The 18,827-nt window shown below is 35.3% G+C and overlaps 1 protein-coding gene across 2 annotated transcripts; it reads right to left on the bottom strand.

The window, feature by feature from the left end:
- Nucleotides 1–3,365: 3,365 nt before the first annotated feature.
- Nucleotides 3,366–17,868, bottom strand: LOC147071070 (NAD-dependent protein deacetylase sirtuin-2-like). 2 transcript variants are annotated; one of them, XR_015070841.1, is made up of 8 exons: nucleotides 17,819–17,867; nucleotides 17,540–17,749; nucleotides 15,108–15,314; nucleotides 11,525–11,674; nucleotides 8,042–8,243; nucleotides 6,322–6,544; nucleotides 4,238–4,630; nucleotides 3,366–4,195 (listed from the first exon to the last, which is right to left on the bottom strand). XR_015070841.1 is itself a non-coding variant. In XM_085948483.1 (7 exons), exons 1-7 carry the CDS (start codon nucleotides 17,847–17,849, stop codon nucleotides 4,508–4,510), a joined length of 1,146 nt encoding a protein of 381 aa, XP_085804609.1. In that variant the 5' UTR covers nucleotides 17,850–17,868; the 3' UTR covers nucleotides 3,366–4,507. The 2 variants fall into 2 exon arrangements, 1 of the variants encoding a protein (XP_085804609.1); XM_085948483.1 differs by having other exon boundaries at nucleotides 3,366–4,630; nucleotides 17,819–17,868.
- Between the last annotated feature and the right edge of the window lie 959 nt (nucleotides 17,869–18,827).

Raw genomic sequence — 18,827 nt, 5'->3', positions numbered from 1 at the left:
TTATATTATAAAATTTGATATATCAATTATAAATAAAAAAATGTTATCACACTTGTTTTGTAGTTCAAACATAGTTTTATCCGTTCATTTCTAAATAAATATTGATACATTATTTTTTTCTTTTGTTTTATTGATGTAAACTATCAATATTATTACTTATTATTGCTTTATACACCATTGAGAACACACAAAAAAAGTTTCAAATTTTTAAAACATGTGTAGAATTAGTTATTTAAAAAAAACTAAATCGACGATTTTTTGTCAAAAAACGCTTGGGAGTTTTCGCATATGCTAGGCTAAATCAGCTGGGAGTAAAAGAGTTAAGTTCCAACGAAAAAAAAGAGTTTTTTATTTTTATATAAAGCCTTAGGCATGATAATTCTCAATCCGCAATAAAAAAACATTACGTTAAGAGTAAAATGAATTACTAAGTAGTAGATAGAAACTGATTAAAATTCCTCGTCTACATTCTGTATACGTGTCTACGACAGTACGGCGTCCAATTGTCCTGGTGTCCAGTTGTCCCATTCCCGATGAGAGACCTAGCATTTTACGCATTTCAAAATCACAAATAATCTACAAAACTATTTTCCATTCAACAATAATTGTATATTAAAATAATTTATTTAAAAATACTATAAGATCCACCATTATAAATTGTTTGCTGAGTGAGGGCGCCACATGCTAACCTTTGACATATCCTTCAATACTTTTTATACTGTGATGAGCTTAGTTTCAAATTCGAACACCTGACAATTTATGATGGTAGTTATATAGTATTCCATCAGTAATATAGAATTTTTTAATGAAATATACCTATATAATGAATGAGATTCAGTAAGTTTGGTGAACTCTGACATATCCAATCTTATCTAAGTTCAATTAGAAGGGAAGAAGATTATCACCATTTTCTTAATCTTCCTTCTAAATGAAGCAGATCGAGTTAAACATTAAAGGCCATTATACACGAGCAGGTTAAACGCCGAGAGCTTTCGCATTACAACCATTGCCTACTTTCTGAACGTCAACTCTCACAGCCGAGAAAACGGTGTGAACCCAATGGCGTACTGGCGTACAATGATAACCCAGTGTTTCATTTGCGGTTACATGTAAATTGTACGTATTACATTTCGCCGTAGCCCAGTTTACCGTGTCTTACCGGAAAGAAATTCTCGTATAGCATTGAGATTAAAAAAAACTCGTTGTTCGTGGACCATTGCAGGCATGTTCCGGTTTTATTAGATTTAATAAGAATATTAATTTGATATTGATTGGCATCAAATGTTTGATAGTAACGCTGTCATTATAATCAGATATTTAATAGGTACGACTTGATGCGAGAACCTACCAGAATTTTATATAAATTATACAATATTATGATTGTATTTCTAATTTACTTACCTACCTATTTTTTCTGTCTTTCCCTTGTATTCCAATGGTTTTTATAACTAATTTTTAAATGGTTTATTTAGGTAAGGAATTGATTTCAATATTTTATACGGATTTCCGATAGAACATCTCACGATGAACTGTGTTACGGTCAACTGCATACGTACAAATTTCCAGACACATTCATTTGCACGTGTAGAATGGCCCTAAATACTCTTTTATGAGTATATTTGCGCCCATTTGTTCCTTGCACCTTGAAAAGATGTGTGATTTTTTCAGATGCAGGATGAGGATAGACACCCAAGCCTTCAGAAATTGGTACTCTGGCACTAATCCACTGTGGGATGATCAGATAGGTAGTTAATTCATGACCGGTGTAATGTTGCCAGTCTTTTAAGGGTTTTTAGATTATAGTCTGTAGTAAATTCCAAATGTCTTCAATAGAAAGTCGCATTCTTAGCCCAAAATTTTCAATGTAAATGTGTAGATTCATTACACTTATGTACTTTACATCCGATAGAATTATCTCATCATCAATCAATCTATCTCAATTCTGCACTACTCCAAGTCCTGAAGATAAAAAATTACACACTTTTAGTCTAATGATTTATAATGTTACATAATTATCATGACACTAAAAAAATAATCCACAATAATTAATTATGTGATTCATTACTACCTTTCGCTATCTATCTATTACATTTTATTTAGATTTTCATTTCAATTCATTGCAATACCATTATATAAGGCAGCATGCCGCTTTTATGCTCTTGACTCTTTCAAAATTTTCAGTAATTGAATTCTTTACAAACCATTATTATTAAGTGTGTAAAAATAATTATCTATTGCATATCTTTAATGTATATGGCAACATTAAAAACACCACCAAATTTCATACTTAACCATACGAAAGAGTGCTAAAGAATTTTGACTATATAGAAGGAGTCTTATACATTGATTTATTATGACATTTGAAAGCATTTACAAAACAGATGAAGCACGGTAACATTGATAAATTACACGGATAATATTATCGCTATGTTGGCATTTCTGATTTCTTTAATCAAGCAATGGCTGTAACTTATTGATAATTTTTATTCTTACGCTATTACGCGGAACGGTTTTATACGATTTTTTCAACTAAATAATAATGCCATGTGTTTATTATTTGCTACTTATCTACTCGTAATCAGATCTTTTCATACGGTCTGCAAATCGGCAAATAAATGTCATAATAGAAGTGTGAAGTTCTCATCTAATCAGTAAGACAAAGTTCCTTTTTTGCTTCAGTTTAATGTAGGCTTTATCTATATAGAAAAATTTTTTCTTCAACATCTTTGGTAATGCCACAATCCCACACGTTCATTATCATTAATTATTAATTCCGCTGCAATCTGACAAGGGTTATAGTCTCCGTGCAATGTCTGATACCGATTTTCCAATCAAAACCCTCATTTAATCGACTCAAAGGAAAACTCACTAATACACATTATACATATATCCAGAGAAATTGTAACATTTATCACTTGTTTTTAACCTTATCACTGCCAGCCAATTTTTACTAGATGGACACTTGTAGGTCAACTATTTTTGGAATAAAATAAATCCCTTAAAAAATATGAAATAAGAACAGAATGATAAATATTTGTGAAAATCGACATGTTTCTCGAGTTTATCGTGAATTATCAAAATGATATTGTTTAGAAAATATACACAAACAGTTAATTCAGAAGTTATGACATTTAAAAGAGCGCACAAGTTAACTTATCCATGGCCTGACGTGACATAAATGCCTTGTTGAGTTAACTCGGCTCTGGCAGTGATCACATTAAAACTCGATGCACATCCACACCCGAAAAATATTACAAAAAAATCATTTGAAGAGTCCACATCATACAAATTTACATGCTTTACATCAAAACAACATTCCACAAGACCACTTGTCACTACTTCCAATGAAACAGTGTTTTTTTTTTCAAAATATGGCAACAGGTGTTTATACAATGTTTATTTGTTCGTGAACAGATGTATCTTCTTCCGGACCAGACATAATAGAAAATCTTAAATGAAAATAATTAGAAAGATATTGCCGTTGACTCACTAATGGACACTGTCTTAGACACAAAATCTCAATATTAGACTTGTATGCCAGCAGAATAAGTCAAATACATAAACACGCAATTGCAAGATGTGTCCTCATTGTAATGTTATAATTATTTTTTAACCACACACAACCAATATATTTGTACATAATGTGGCCATATTTAGCCGGACACGTTAGCAAAATAAAACGACTATATTGTTAAAATATGAATGTGGATTGCAATGCATGTAGAGTAAATTTTTCAACCATGTTCATATGTACATATTTATGAGTAAATGAATGTATTTTGTATACTGTGCAGACTCCGATGTGTATAATCACCATTAGTCATACTCTTCAGATGTTGCATCCACCGAACGCAGTAAAATTTCGATTATCCTAACCTTGATTTCTATATTATCATCAGTTTCACGTGATTATAAAGGTGATTTAAAACAAAAAAAGATATTTTCAATGATTGCTATAGAAATTGTTGATTCCAAAAGTTTTTTTGATTATCTGAATCAATTCTTCATCTTCATCCCCAACTAGTATGGATAATCAAGGTTTTACCGTATGTCAATGGATAGAACTAATATTTATTATCGAATACCATATTTACAACGGTGATAAAATATCTTGTAGTAAAATTTACATAACTGATGCAGATAATCTCTGTACTCTCAGTTATTTTTTCACACAATGTCACTTAGTGAATTTTATCTTACGTCGATCTTTGACAATATCAAAAATTCATTAATTAACAACTAAGCATACTAGAATAGATAAAATAAAAATATCGCCAAGGAGACATTTTCCAAAATAAATAAAAAATATCATACAAAAAGAGTTAATAGTGTCATACTCGTAAAACAATACGTAAGTAACAATATATAATATATATACTCCACACATTATTCGTTACAACTCCCGCCCATTTCGACGGCAATGTTCCAATAGACAAACTCTTCCACCTATTATTATACAGATTGTCTTTATAAGTTAGGTTAGGTTAGGCACAGGATTGTCGGAGATTTACAATGTGGGCGAGAGATGAGGCGGTAAGCAAACGATGGAAGCGGGTGGAATCGTAACCAGCGATTGACTCTTCAAGTTGATCCTCTGGTGTTCCGCTTGCGTGATGGCTTTCAATTCTTCCTGTAAACAAACATTATAAAATACCAAATCAAAAGGTTTGTATTTATTAAAAAAATGACATACTTGGTTAAAATTCATTGCGCCTGTACAACGGTTGTATTCTCATAATGGCGTCGTTGCTTTATGGTGACACTGAGGGAATAATATGTAGATCTCACAAGGGCATCTCGAAAAGGATCAACAACACCAGAATAACGCGAGCACCACGTAAAATCCACACTCATCATTTCCTTCTTTGTTCTTGAACGCAGTCCGGTTTATCTTCATCCATCAGATATTTCCATGTGTCCATAAATTCAAATCTTTATGGTGTAAGAATATAGGAAAATAAACATTGTAAAAGTGATGTGAAGCTGTGTCGCAACTCTATATGTACCCATATTCTATATCCATGAGACATTGAGTACGAACGGCGGCGATTTTCTTTGACGCGGATGATGCATTCAATTTATTAGACTATGTAAAAGGGAGGGACATTGATATCTTTACTAAGTACATTGGTACAGTAAGTTCTCGACTTACATGAATTCATACTTACAAGATTAAAAAAAATGTATTTTGTGTCATTCTACGATTATAACAAATATACTCAATAAAGTTCGAATCATGGATCATGTAAAAAAAATCAGTACCAATGCAATTTACGATAATTACCAAGAAAAGAGGAATATAGAAGAAATGGAAAAGGTATGTAGCAACAATAAATCCAAATAAGCCTTATGCTAATACAGGAGAAAGCCCTAAGTCTTTTTGAAGACCTAAAGTGTAAAAATGATGAGTGTTGGTACATACTCATAGATTCACTGCAAGCTATGGATGGTTTCAAAAATTTTAAAACCGTAATAAACTACACAACATCAAAGTAACAGGTGAGGCCGCCAGTGCAGATACAGAGGGAGTTACAAATTTTATCAAGAGTCTAGCATATAATCATAAAAAGTGAGAATTAGAGGATTGTTTTCTTAATCATGTAGATCCATTTGATTTTCACATATCCCTTGAAACTAACTCATTATTAACTGCATGATTTCAACTTACATGAAAATCTTCAGAACGAATTAATCACATTAGTACAGTATTTCGAATCTATGTTTTAATTTAATTTTTTTTCATGGGGGGCCTCAAAACCCACCAGTGTCTCAAACATTGATGTCTTTAAACCCACGACTTCATACAAAAGCTATCATATGCCGAGCTTCGAAAACAGATGTCAACAGCGGATAGTGGATGGGCTTAAAAGTAATGAGGAGATAAGAGTGTGGACCATACAGCCTTCTGTCGCATCTTTATTGAAGATTGGACCTGGTTTAGCCACATGATACGGATGCCTCAAGAAAGTCTCAACCTAGCATGTCTTCAAACCAACCGGATTCCGGCATCTTAAAATGTTATTGAATACCATCCACAGGATGTATATGGCGGAACTACCACAAAGAAGACAGGAATTCTTGGAGGCGTGACTTAGTGTCCATATGCTCCAAGGCAAAGAAAGAAATGATGTTTTTTGTCTTTTGACTTGATTTATGTCAATTTCTTTCTGCTTCTTCTTTGTTCATGTCCATTCCTTAATTAGAGCATACGGACACCACATAAAAAGTAATAAATTCACAGATGAAGCCTATGGAGAAAAAATGACTAGATTTAGAATGCAGGACCAACGAAGAAAGGGAAGAAATTTCAGAATTACTTACACCCCAGCCGAGCTTCTCGGCCAGCAGCTGGCATCCATCGTCGCAATCTCCGATCCATTCGACATCCCTGACGTTGTTGGGCGAGTTAAACATAAGGCCGGGAATAAAGTCCGGGTGATAGAGGATGCCCGCATCGTTGAGCACGCTCGGGTCGCAGCCCAGCAGCCTGGCGCAGCCGACACGCTCACGGTTTATCAGGAGACGCGGACACCATGCCGGTACCCTGTAAATAAATAATATTATCAGGAACGTCATCCAATATCACACACATTCTGTCATACTAACAATACAATACATAAGGATTTACAATGCCATTCTGGAATATTTGTAAATACATTAAATACCTATATATATATATATATATCGGACCAACCTTCTACCAACACCAAGTACACTCCAAAACCTCGAAACAGTCGACGAGTTTGTATATCTGGGATCGACCATCTGTGGAAAGGGCGGATGCGAAGCGGAAATAAGAAGGCGCACACAGATTGCAAAAATGCGATGACACGCCTTACCACTATATGGAAGGATCGGGGAATTTCGATTGCGACAAAAATGATGCTTGTGCAAACATTAGTGTTCTCGATATTTCTGTACGGAGTCGAGTCGTGGACCCTGAAGGCAAGAGAACGGAAGGCAATTGATGGCTTTGAGATGTGGTGTTGGCGCCGAATGCTTCGCATTTCTTGGACGGAGCACAGGACGAATCATCCAGAGACTGAAGTTGAAGGAACGGCTCTCGACGATATGTCTGAGAAGAATTCTGCATTTTTTTAAACATATTATCAGGCGCGGATCGGACAACCTGGAGAGACTAGTAGTTTTGGGTAGCCTCCAGGGAAGGCGAAGCAGAGGAAGAGCGTCTGCGCGATGGAGCGACCAAGTGAAAGAGCTGACTGAAGGCACCATCCATTCTACCCTGAGAGAAGCGGAAGATCGAGATGGATGGAAAGTCTTGATCGCTCAAAGGATGGAAAAATTTAAATGTGGTCACGATCCTCAGCCATGAGTGCACGACCAAGAAGAGAGATAGTAGAAGAATATTCCAAATTGTAGATATCGTTATAAAATTGAGAATAAAACCATATTTAGCAGATCAGCTGATATCTGCGGTTAAAACACTTTTTCAAAATATTCTTTTATCAACACGTGCATTATATATATTTAATTTAATGTTTCTTCTTTGGCCATATCCGCCCCTAAGTTGGAGCATATGGACACGACGAGGCGCCTCCAAGAATCCCTGTCGCTCGCCAGTCTTCTTGCATCGTTCCATGTCAAACCAGCATTCCGTAGCTCCGCCGTATACACTCTATAGATAGTATTTAGCGGCCTTCAACGACACCGGAATCCGGTTGGCTCGAAGGACAGGCAAGCCAGGTTGAAATTCTCTTCTGGTATCCGCAGTACGTGGCCAAGCCAGGTCCAACGTCGCCTCTTCACTCTCAGCGTGATGAGAGTCTGCTTGATGTGCTCTCTTATCTCCTCGTTGCTCCTAAAGTCATACCACCTCACACCTAGTATCCGTCGCAAACATCTGTTTTCGAAGCTCAGTATACGATTGCTCTTAGCCTTCATAAGGTGCCATGATTCGCTACCGTAAAGCAGCACCGTCAGAATGCAAGCGTCGAATAGACTGCATTTGGTTTTGACTTTTACTTAGCATTATATAGTAAAATATATTTGGTAGACAAATAATTTGTAATAATAATATCACCTGTGTATAAGAGAAGCGAACGGTTGAACTTTCAACGAAGATCCCATAATGATGAGCAGGTCGCAGTGTTCGAAGTCTTCCCGCGCGCACTCGTCAAACCTGTCAGGAAGGTTCTCACCAAAGAAAACAATATCAGGTTTGATCACGCCTGGACAGTCTGTGCATATCGGTATTCCACTCATTTCAAAGCACTCTGTGAAATCTGAAAATCAATCAATTAAAAAAATCTATCATTAAACATTACACTTTACACATACTTTGAACTTATGCCCATGGTGGAGATAGTGGCAGGGCGTCCGCCTCTAAAACCGCAGGTTTGGGTCCAAATTCCACATCTGGCAAAAATTCACATGTTCATTTTTAAATCTAAAAAAGATAGAAGATCGATGCCTTTAAAATGCAGTATCAGTGGCGAAGGGTGGAAGTAGGCTGTTAATATCCAACATAAATAGTGTACGCTATACTTTATCAGTCATATCGTCGGTCTATCTTGTAAACCTCGTAAATCCAAATCAACTAATTGTTCAGGAGACAATAAAAACTGTCTAATTTTGGTTTTAAATAGAATTTCGAAATTTCAAAAATCCATTTGGTTACTTTTTAAATCAGCAACTGTATTCAGTAATTATTTTTAATAAATTTTCATTATACTTATTAAAAATAGCCTTTTTTGGATTTATGAGGTTTTCATACTTAGTGTATTTTGCCTTTTGATGGATTTAGAAGGTTTTCAGTCATAAAAACGAGTACTGTTTAAGACAATTGCAAATTAAGACACATTGTATAGTTTACAAAAATATCAAATGTAATGTTTAAACTTATTAACAATTTTACTTATATAGGTATATTTAAAAAAATAATAAATGAACATGTTATTTTTTTTTAATGTGGTAGATTATCGTAGTAATCGTGAAAATTTTTCGACAAAACAGTCTTCAGTTCTTGCAGATCATGATGTTTCCTTGGTTTGATTTTAAGACGACTGGCATGTAGAGGTGAAGGGTCAGCAAACTTTTTAGGTGTGACGTCCTTGTCCTTTTTGTGAGGCAATCAATGACATTATTAATGGACAACGCACTCAATACAGTAGCTAGCAAGTAAATTCACGCACAGCGACATTCGCACATGTATAGGTAGACGTCATGCAATTTCCATTATGCGATATCACGCATCGGGAATTGATAGCAATATCACCTTTATTGTAATGGCGTTAGAACAGTGTTTCTAGTGTCAATGTTCATTTGAGCGAACCCGTTTGAACCAAACCGTTCGGCAGACCCGACAAAAAGCATCAGGAATTTATAGCAATATCACCTTTATTGTAATGGCGTTAGAACAGATTATGCCATTCGGCAGACCCGACAAAAAAGTGAGTGTCATTTTTATTCCCAGATGCTTCGTCCATATTAATGTCATTGGAGGCAATACACTCCAAGCATCTGAAAATCTTAATTTATACTGTATAGTGCCATTTGGTTCATATAATGATGCCCTTATATCAGTGACAACCGGATTACCAACTTTTTTTCCAGGACGAACACTTTTGATAAATTTAAAGTCAAATTTGTTGAAATCGTTGTGATACAGATATTCACTATAATATGGCTCTGGTTTCTTTCGAGCATTACGGCATTTATTCCGCAGGAACATTTATATCCTGTTTTTTTTTCAGGTACCTTTCAATAGTAGAATGGATCGAATCAACTGGCATTTGGGTGTGTCCTTTTTCTAATATCCTAATATCATTCATCATTGCAATATTCAATAGTGAATTTTCCATCGTCGAATTTCAATTTTGATATATGCAACCATCGCTATATAGGATTAGTTCTCTTCTGTCTGTTTCCGATAGAGATGGCAAAAACTTTTTTGATGCTTAACAGAACATGCTCCCATGCATGTTCTGTTTTTTTCCTTCCGAAATATTGCTCACCTCTTTCTATATTTGCCTTCTTTTTTTCACTTTTCCACTCGGACTTATCTGCCTTGCATTCATTTTTTTTCCTCCTTTTCCTTTAAGTGTCCGTACTGATTTCCTGTAACGAATCATCAGTATTGGAATAAGGAACTAAATAATGGCTTTTTCACGACATTTTTATAGTTTGAAGATCTGTCAATAGTCTCGATTATATTGTTTCCTGATAATTTTGCTAGTTGGGGTCTCACACTTATATTGTAAGAAGCTTCGTGTTGTGAATCATTCATTAAAACATTGTCATCGCTAGAAATGACCTCATATGGCGATGATAATGGAATAATATGTATGGTCTCATAATATTCCATTGGGATTATTTCTATATTATTTCCTTCCTTAGCAGCAGTTGTTTCAATTGTGTTATTTTTTATTTGTAGCATGCCCATAATTTTTTGAGCCCATGACATCTGAAAACAGATTAAACTTTGTAAATTTTGCATTCACGTAGTAAGTGGGTACTTGAATGTAATTTGATTTGTTTTCTTTTCTAATTGTATGTGCTAATAAACTAAAAACCATTGAAAATAACCAAACATCATTAAATATGCATGTCATGAAATTCTAACCTGAAAAAAACGTTCTATTGTAAATGTAACATTGTGTGCATATTATGGGAAATCATTATAAATAAAACGCTTACCTTAATATTTAATCTATATTGTATCAATATAAATTAATTCCTCTCGTAATATGATACCCAAAGTATAGTTGTATAACGAAACAAGACGAAGGTAATGTAATACTCAAGACACTGTGACAGTTCTCCATACGAAATGGCGGGATTACGGTATTTACGAGGTTTGCAAATTTTATTGTTGTATGGACACGATTTACGAGGTTTTTGTGGATTGATTTTTGAAATTATTAAACGAGATATGGATATAAGAGTTTAACACATTCGTAGATATTCAACCATTCTAACGTATTCGCTCAAAATCTCATTTTTGACCAAAACGGGATTTACGAGGTTTACAAGATAGACCGACGATATGTATTTGTTTTTATTGAACTAAGTCTACAATTTAGTCTACATTTCAATTTCAAATCAATTAAACCTATGTATTTTCATGTTGGCACTATGTATTTTCTATAAGAATGTTGTCTATTATCTATGGTCTGCAGGTTGGGTTCTGTTCAAAATATTTTAACATACGCACATGTAGAAACTGTTAAAATTAATTGAAATTAGCATGAATAATTAAAAATAATTCAAATTACTGATACATTATAGTTGGCACTCTTCATCAGTGTTATTCTTCAGTGAATTTACAGAGATGGTGATCGTTCAAAATATTCTGCAAAATGACGAAACCATAGACCAAAATTGTCACCGCGACAGCGTGACAGTAGGCGACATACAGGCAACATGCACCTCAATTTGATTCGCGGTTTAGAGTCTCTCAATACCTTCAGCTAAAGACATTTGAAAGAAATTACCATCCTCATATCAAGTATAATCGAGAGATAGTGTTAAATTTACATTTTCACCTATTACAAATTCCACTTACATTTTTCCCAATCTATTTTGTGTTGCTTGTGACATTGGATGCAGTGCGAGGAGTGAAAAGATCCGTGAGCCTCCACTAATTTCTCCTCGGGAAGGTCTGCCACTCTTTCCAGCGTGTCAATATTCTGCGTATAGTGTCTCAGCAACAGGCCTGAAAAAAACGCATCGAAGAGAAATCTCATATATTATATCTTTTAAAAATGTAAAAACCGATTCTCAGTTTGCGGGCCTGTTAAAAGCCTAGCCATCGTTAACTATCGAGTGATTCAAAAGTTAGTTTAAGACACGGCCTGTTATCGCTAAACCAAAGTTTAATGATTAATCCAATCCTACAGACATACCTATCCTGAGCAATCATACAACTCATCATCATTCATCCACCCCATATTATATCATCCATCAACAGTGTACTGTCGTGTACCTAAGTGTCGCGCACCGGGTAACCCGACAAACAATATTGCGCAAGTGATAGTACAACCAGACCACGGAGCCATCATAAATCATCATAACGGTCAGTGTCTGGCATTCTGTTAAATCGCCCCCACCCCCAGATCCGGAATCCACGTCATCCTTAGAATCACAGTCCACTTGCGAGAAGCGCCACCAATAAATAATAAATGAAGACATCATATCAATTGAGCATGAAATTCAAATAAATATTATCATCAAGTGGATTCCATTATATAATGTTTGAGGCTTTCACGGTTATTTTTTATCGTAGTATATTCTTGGGTTTCCACCGTGTCTCCTTCTTCCTTCTTTACTCGACGTTTCGGGCTCGTTGCAGAGGCCATTATCAAGAGATATGTTTTATGATGAAAATGTAGTATAGGTATGTGAATGTAAACGTTGCTCTAAGAATGTCAAAAGGAATCCAATTAGCTAAGAGCAAACGTTGCTCATAGTAATCTGTCAATCGTTACGACCAGGGATACCGGCTCGAATATTAGATTTTGCTGATAGTGCCGGAAGCCATGACGTTTTTAACCGTAATCCATCATCCCTATTAATATTTTCAGGGTTTCTATGGATTTCAATGGCCTCCTTTACCAATCGTGCAAAATATCCTTTATTCCGACCCAATATCTTGGTTTCAAAGTCAAATTTGTGTCCTGTATCCATCGAGTGCTCGGCAATTGCCGACATCATGTAATGTTTAAGTCGGTATGCTCTCTCGTGTTCAGTCATACGCTTCTTTACTGCTCTAGAAGTCTGGCCTATATACTTTTTTGGGCATCCACGACAGCTTAACTGGTATACACCTGCCGAGTCTAAAGGTTGTGAGTCCTTTACTGGTCTTAACATATTTCGGACCTTTGTCGATGTTGAGAATATTATTTCAATTTCATGTTTCCGAAGTATCCTGGAAATAGTATCGGTGGTGATTTGATATAAGGTAGATAGGCCCGGCCTTTGAACTGTATCATCTCTTTCATTGTTTGAACATATCATCTCTTGATAATGGCCTCTGCAACGAGCCCGAAACGTCGAGTAAAGAAGGAAGGAGACACGGTGGAAACCCAAGAATATACTACGATGGATTCCATTAGTTAATTTGCACGTATCTAATACTCCGTTTACACATGCATGGATTTACTGCTCACAATACGTATTATCGCGGCCATAACAAAAAAATACACGTGTAAACACGTATTATCGTGCAATTTGCAAGATTGCATACACGTATCAAAAAGTTCAGAAACTTCTGAATTTTCACATTACAATTGAATCGTGCAATATCTACGCCTGTGCAGTAGAGCGACTAAAAAAACCAACTACACCGCGCAGACTCATGTTGAGATTAACCGATTTTCACGACCTGTCAAATAGTACCAAATAATGATAATATCGCGTCTTGTTTAATCTTGAAGAATGAGATTGGCGAGACAGTCAGCACTTTTACATGTAAACAGATATTATCGCAATAATTTAAAATACACACAATTGGTGCAAGTAAATTCATTCACGTGTATAGGCGCTATATCATGGGTTAATTATATTATTTATAATGGTAGGCGTTTATGGCATGGAAAGACTCATTCGCGGAAATAAATATAATGGCCTGCAGGAAAGTAAATTAATTGGTTTAAATTAATACGGATTCCAAGTGTGTATAATTCTTAAATAGTCAGCATAGGCAAGTTGTTTATTTGTGTAATCTTGATAATGGTGTTTCAACCGAAATAGCTATCGACTTAAAAAATATATTGTGTAAAATTTAATATCTCTATATATATAAAAATCTCGTGTCACAATGTTTGTGGTCGAACTCCTCCGAAATGGCTCGACCGATTTTTATGAATTTTTTTATGTATATTTGTTAGGTATGAGAATAGGTCAACAAGTATATCTCATACCGCTAGGTGATTAGGGTATCTCTATCCAGAAAATTTTTTCTTTTATTTTTTTTGAAAATTTCTTTTTGTATTTTTTTTATTATTTTGCATCAAAAATTACCTATGACCCCAAATTTTCACCCTCCTACCCCCACTTTCCCATTTTTTAATCGCGATTTTATTATTTTTGTATGAACAAATTTAACCGTCGTTCGTATTTCAAACAGAACGAAATTATTTGTGTTGTTAAATGACAGATGGCGCTACGTCCGAGAAGAATTCAAGAGAAGCGTCGCGTCATTTTGACATTTCATTCGGCATATCACAACGCAGTGCGTGCAAAATTTTGTACGATTTATTTAATTTTATCTATTTTTATGTGCGTGTATTACAGTGCACAATGCCATCAAGACGCAAGGGGGGCCATTTGGGCCGTCGAACGAATAAAGCAACAAACATGCGAAATAGTAAAGCAGAAAGAACAGACGAACAAATCCAACAAGATAACAAAAACGTGCGTGTAAGCATGTCGCAATTGCGTGCATCCCAATCACAAGAGGCACGAGCTGAACGAAATCAACAACGACAATTGGAACGGAGCCAAGCGCGCCGGTTCGTAGTTAACACACGCAGAGCAAATGACCGACAACACCAACAAGTCCATCGAACATTTACATCCGCTTCGTTCCTTTGTATCGCATTCGAGTACGAGCCAGATATTGAATATTCCGCTCATCCGAAAGTGCTGATTGGTGCTATGGACAAAGAATGTCCCCATTGTCATGCGCTCAAATTCAAACATGAGTCAGCCGGGATGTGTTGCGCATCAGGAAAAGTGCAACTACCAGAAATTGAGATACCACCAGAACCATTGAACGGCTTGCTCATCGGCACGGTTCCAGATTCAAACCTGTTCCTGAAGTCCATTCCAGCGCTCGGAATGGAGCGGAACGCCCCGGAGCGCCGTTCCTGTTCGTGGGATTTCCAAGGATGGCGTTCCTGTTCGTTAAAACCTCGAAAATGGCGTACCGGTTCGTAAAATATCCGACGGACAGCGAGTCGTCTAGTAATTTATATTATCATCTTGTATTGGTATGTATAAATAATGATTTCCATTTCTGCAATATTTAATGAATATCCCTATGTGACACCTCACATATTTCTATTGTATTTGTGTTTGCGATATTAACAGTTTGAGACTCAGCGTCAATCCGGTAATCGGGAGTAAGCTTGTTTAAAATAATATACCTTTATCGTGGAGCATCTTGATGAAATAGTGACATGGAGTGGGTTTCAGGCATCCGGAGAAGGAGCTCTTTGAGAAATGATAGAACGGCTCTGGGTGGCGTTTGAAGTATTCAATGTCGAAGAGAGACTCAGGCTCCGGTAAATTATATCGCTGCAGATTGTGATATATTCCCGAGCCTGGACTCCGGAAATCAGGTATGCCGGCAGCTAAAAAGATAAAATAAGGTCAATGATAAATGATTTTTTTAATTCAAGATGACTGAAATACATAATATTTGTTTAATTAAAAATTATTAGTAGGTAAGTGATGTCAACACTACAATTTTAAAAGATTTCGATGCCATCTATGATTGAAGACTAGTATTGACATTACAAAAGATGGTTGCCATCCATTGACAGAATCTGAAAACACCTTGGGTGGGTAGTTTTGTGTGGATAAAATTTTTGAGAAATCCCTACTTGGACTATCTTTGGCAAATCTATCCTTTACCAACTTTTAATTAAATGGTTAAAGCACTCGCCCAACATACAATAAATGTGTGTTCAAACCCCTCACTCTTTTTTTTTTCTTGGATCTTTATAATGGGTTTATTTCTCAGTATTTGTCAAAATCATGAATTTTATAATATTGCGCAATAAAAGTTTTACACGAACCAGTGTACATCAACTGCGCAATATAATTCAACAAATTTTAGATTAGCATAATATATTATAGAAATCTTCAACACAATGACCAGACCTTCCAAAACTTATTGCACAATATTTTATATTGAATAATACAGGTCGATCGCAGGAATACGTTTCGGGCACGATCACAATAAGTGAAATTTCGCGATCAACAGGGGATTTAAAAAACAAAACAATTTAGAATATGAAAATACTTTTTTAACCGGATGGCTGCCAATAGCGTCTTAAGCCGCCCACTTTTCCGTGAACAAAACGCCGCTCATACAATGTCTTTGAACGTACCGCTTTAAATGGGATTTTACCAACGTGAATTAATTATTTTAAACATACATATTATGTTGAACACACAACATCTATTTGGAATATCGTCACATACTCAGAATTGAAACAGATTTCGTTTTAGCACTTGAAACGTAAATTGAAAAGAGTTTTGTCACCGGAATAAATGGCGGTGCTAACAGGGCTGTGCAATGCATTATCACAATTTATTCTACGGGCTTCCCCGAATTCCTGATAAATCCTTTATTTCTGTTCATGTTTGGCGTATATAATTTTTCGTCTTCAGTTTTAATTCGAGTTCCATGTTTGGCGGTTGAGATTATTTACATTTAATTTAGTTCGCGCATTTTCTATGACAAATTTTGTGACAACCCTGATGTGTCATAAAGATTTTAATTTTGTTATTATTGATAAATGGCGGCACAATCGGCGCACTCTTCATTTATTTGGAAAGTTTTTATAAATAAACTTTAATACATTTTCAAAAACGATATATTTAGGTTTTATTTTTGGAATAAAATTCGCAGCCTACTACAATCAGAAATAAAAAAGACCTTTGCAATATTTTGTTATAATTTGTTGATAACTGTCAAATAATTTTATGATACGCGCGTCATTCCATTCATTATGTTGAATCCTGGCAAGTGGCACGTGTCAAAATAAAATCGATCGCAACATAACGAATTCGCACTCACCGGAGTTGCGATGAACGAAGGTTAGGTTACCTGTATTTGATATTGATTAATACGACAATATTTATCCACAACATCCGAAATACATACTAATGTGTTACGTATTTAGAATGTATCACCACTCCAAAACACATATTACAATAATTATTGTATTAATACAGAAACGAGTGAAAAACGTTTTAAAGCTTTCTTTTATAGTTTTCGTAGCAAAAAGTAAATCTTTTATTTTTTTAATGATATTGTTTCTCTTGTATTCCAAATCTTCAAATAAAAATGGAGGACACTAATGTCAATCATACTTCTTTGACATAGTCGTTGTCACTACAGTTTTTCCATGTTTAGTAATGTCAGCGGAGGAGGTAACATAAATTGATTTAGAATATGCTTTAAATTGTGCAATTCGAGGGTCGCAGACAGCGGGATTTGAACCTGTAATCTGCTGATCCACCGTATGTCATACAAATTACCTTCACAAATAAGATAAGACCAATATTTCTGGATATGGATCTTCGTCGGTCGGAACAAATGATAATTATGCTGTATTCAATGCAGGAAGGTAACACAATAATACACTATGTATTTTTCTACAAATGTTAGTTGTAATTATGGATAGTGACACTTGCGCAGGATAATATATAATCTCATAAAACAGTGTAGAGAGAGACACCAATGCGTTATCATTATCCAATATCAGAGATATAATAAACAAATTGATATCAAAACAAAAGTGTTGGAAAACAAAAAGCCAGACGCGATTATAAGACGAATACTCACACGTGGATATTCCGGCACCGGAAAGCGTGATGACATTTTTGCATTTGTCACTTTGAATGTATTTCACAACGCTATCAATATCCAAATTTTCCAAGATTTGAATTGGTTTGTCCACTTTAAAATTGGCAAAAACTCTGCGAAACTCTTCCAGCATGACGGGGTCCATTTCGGTTGTCGGCGAGTTCCTCGCATCTCGTTCGAGATCTGAATCTAAAATAAAACGTTTTTAAGTGCGAAACCATTTATTGAAATAACTAAAATGTTAAAATAAAAACATACCAGATGAGCTCTCTGACTGATACGACACCATTTTTGCGAAGTTGATATTTAATAATGTTGCCAACGCTCATAAATGAAACGTCAAGATTAGAGGCGACTACCCAAAAAATACTGAAACGTGAAAAATGTATTTTTTTATTTTACTTGCTTTATTTTTCAAGTAGGTTCCTAGGTACGAAAAGGTAATAATGACTTGGGTTCCATGACAAAACAGAACAAGACAAAACAGAACACGACAAAACAGAACACGACAAAACAGAACATGGCAAAACAGAACATGACAAAACAGAACAGTGACAAAACAGAAAAACGATAAATATAACTATGACCTTTCAGGAAAAATATTAATTTAATATTGAAATTGTCCTATCTCTATTATGTTGATAGATTTTTAATTTTTCAATATGCCATAATAAATCAAATTATATACCTAATTCCTGCATTACTAATCGCTAGAAAGCCTCAAATAAACTTAACTCTGTGTTACCGGCAAGCTTAGGATGGGTTTGGTTCGAAATCCCGAAGGCCGAAATCCCGAATGCTGAAATCCCGAATGACCTAAATCCCGAATGGCTGAAATCTCGAAAAATAATTAAGAGAGATATAAAAATGCTTTTTTGTCTCCTGTAAAAAATTGCGCAATCGTCTTAAACGTCTATAACGCTTATCTTGAATTGCGCAAATTTTACAAAATGTATGATTTTTTTGTCTCTCTTGTAAAATATGCGCAATTCAAAATAAGTGTTACGATTGCGCAATTTTTTGTAGGAGAGACAAATCGTAATTTTTGATTTCGTCCGGCACCCCGATTGTTATTAGCTAGTGCTCATACAGGTCAAAAGTATGAGACACTGAGTAATCGAGTGGCAATAGTCGTGCATGATTATCAAAATCAAACAGATTAATTGAGGTATTTACGCCAAATGGCCAACATGCAATAATTACATTATACAATTTTATCTACTCATAAAAAAATGCATTATTTTCAAAATAACGGTAGGTATTGTAA

The sequence above is a fragment of the Rhyacophila brunnea genome, unplaced genomic scaffold, assembly GCF_057557595.1.
Source record: "Rhyacophila brunnea isolate RB1 unplaced genomic scaffold, BYU_Rbru_1.0 scaffold_20, whole genome shotgun sequence".
NCBI classification, from domain to species: domain Eukaryota; kingdom Metazoa; phylum Arthropoda; class Insecta; order Trichoptera; family Rhyacophilidae; genus Rhyacophila; species Rhyacophila brunnea.
This window is presented reverse-complemented; position numbering and strand designations above follow the sequence as displayed.

Bases quoted from the DNA above. Each gene is read 5' to 3' on its own strand.
- LOC147071070 (XM_085948483.1), bottom strand. From the start codon at position 17,849: ATGGTGTCGTATCAGTCAGAGAGCTCATCTG. The intron at 15,315-17,539 runs GTGAGTATTCGT...TTATCTTTTTAG, and splicing joins CGGTGCCGGAATATCCACGT to CTGCCGGCATACCTGATTTC. The intron at 11,675-15,107 runs GTATATTATTTT...CGTTTTTTTCAG, and splicing joins CAAGATGCTCCACGATAAAG to GCCTGTTGCTGAGACACTAT.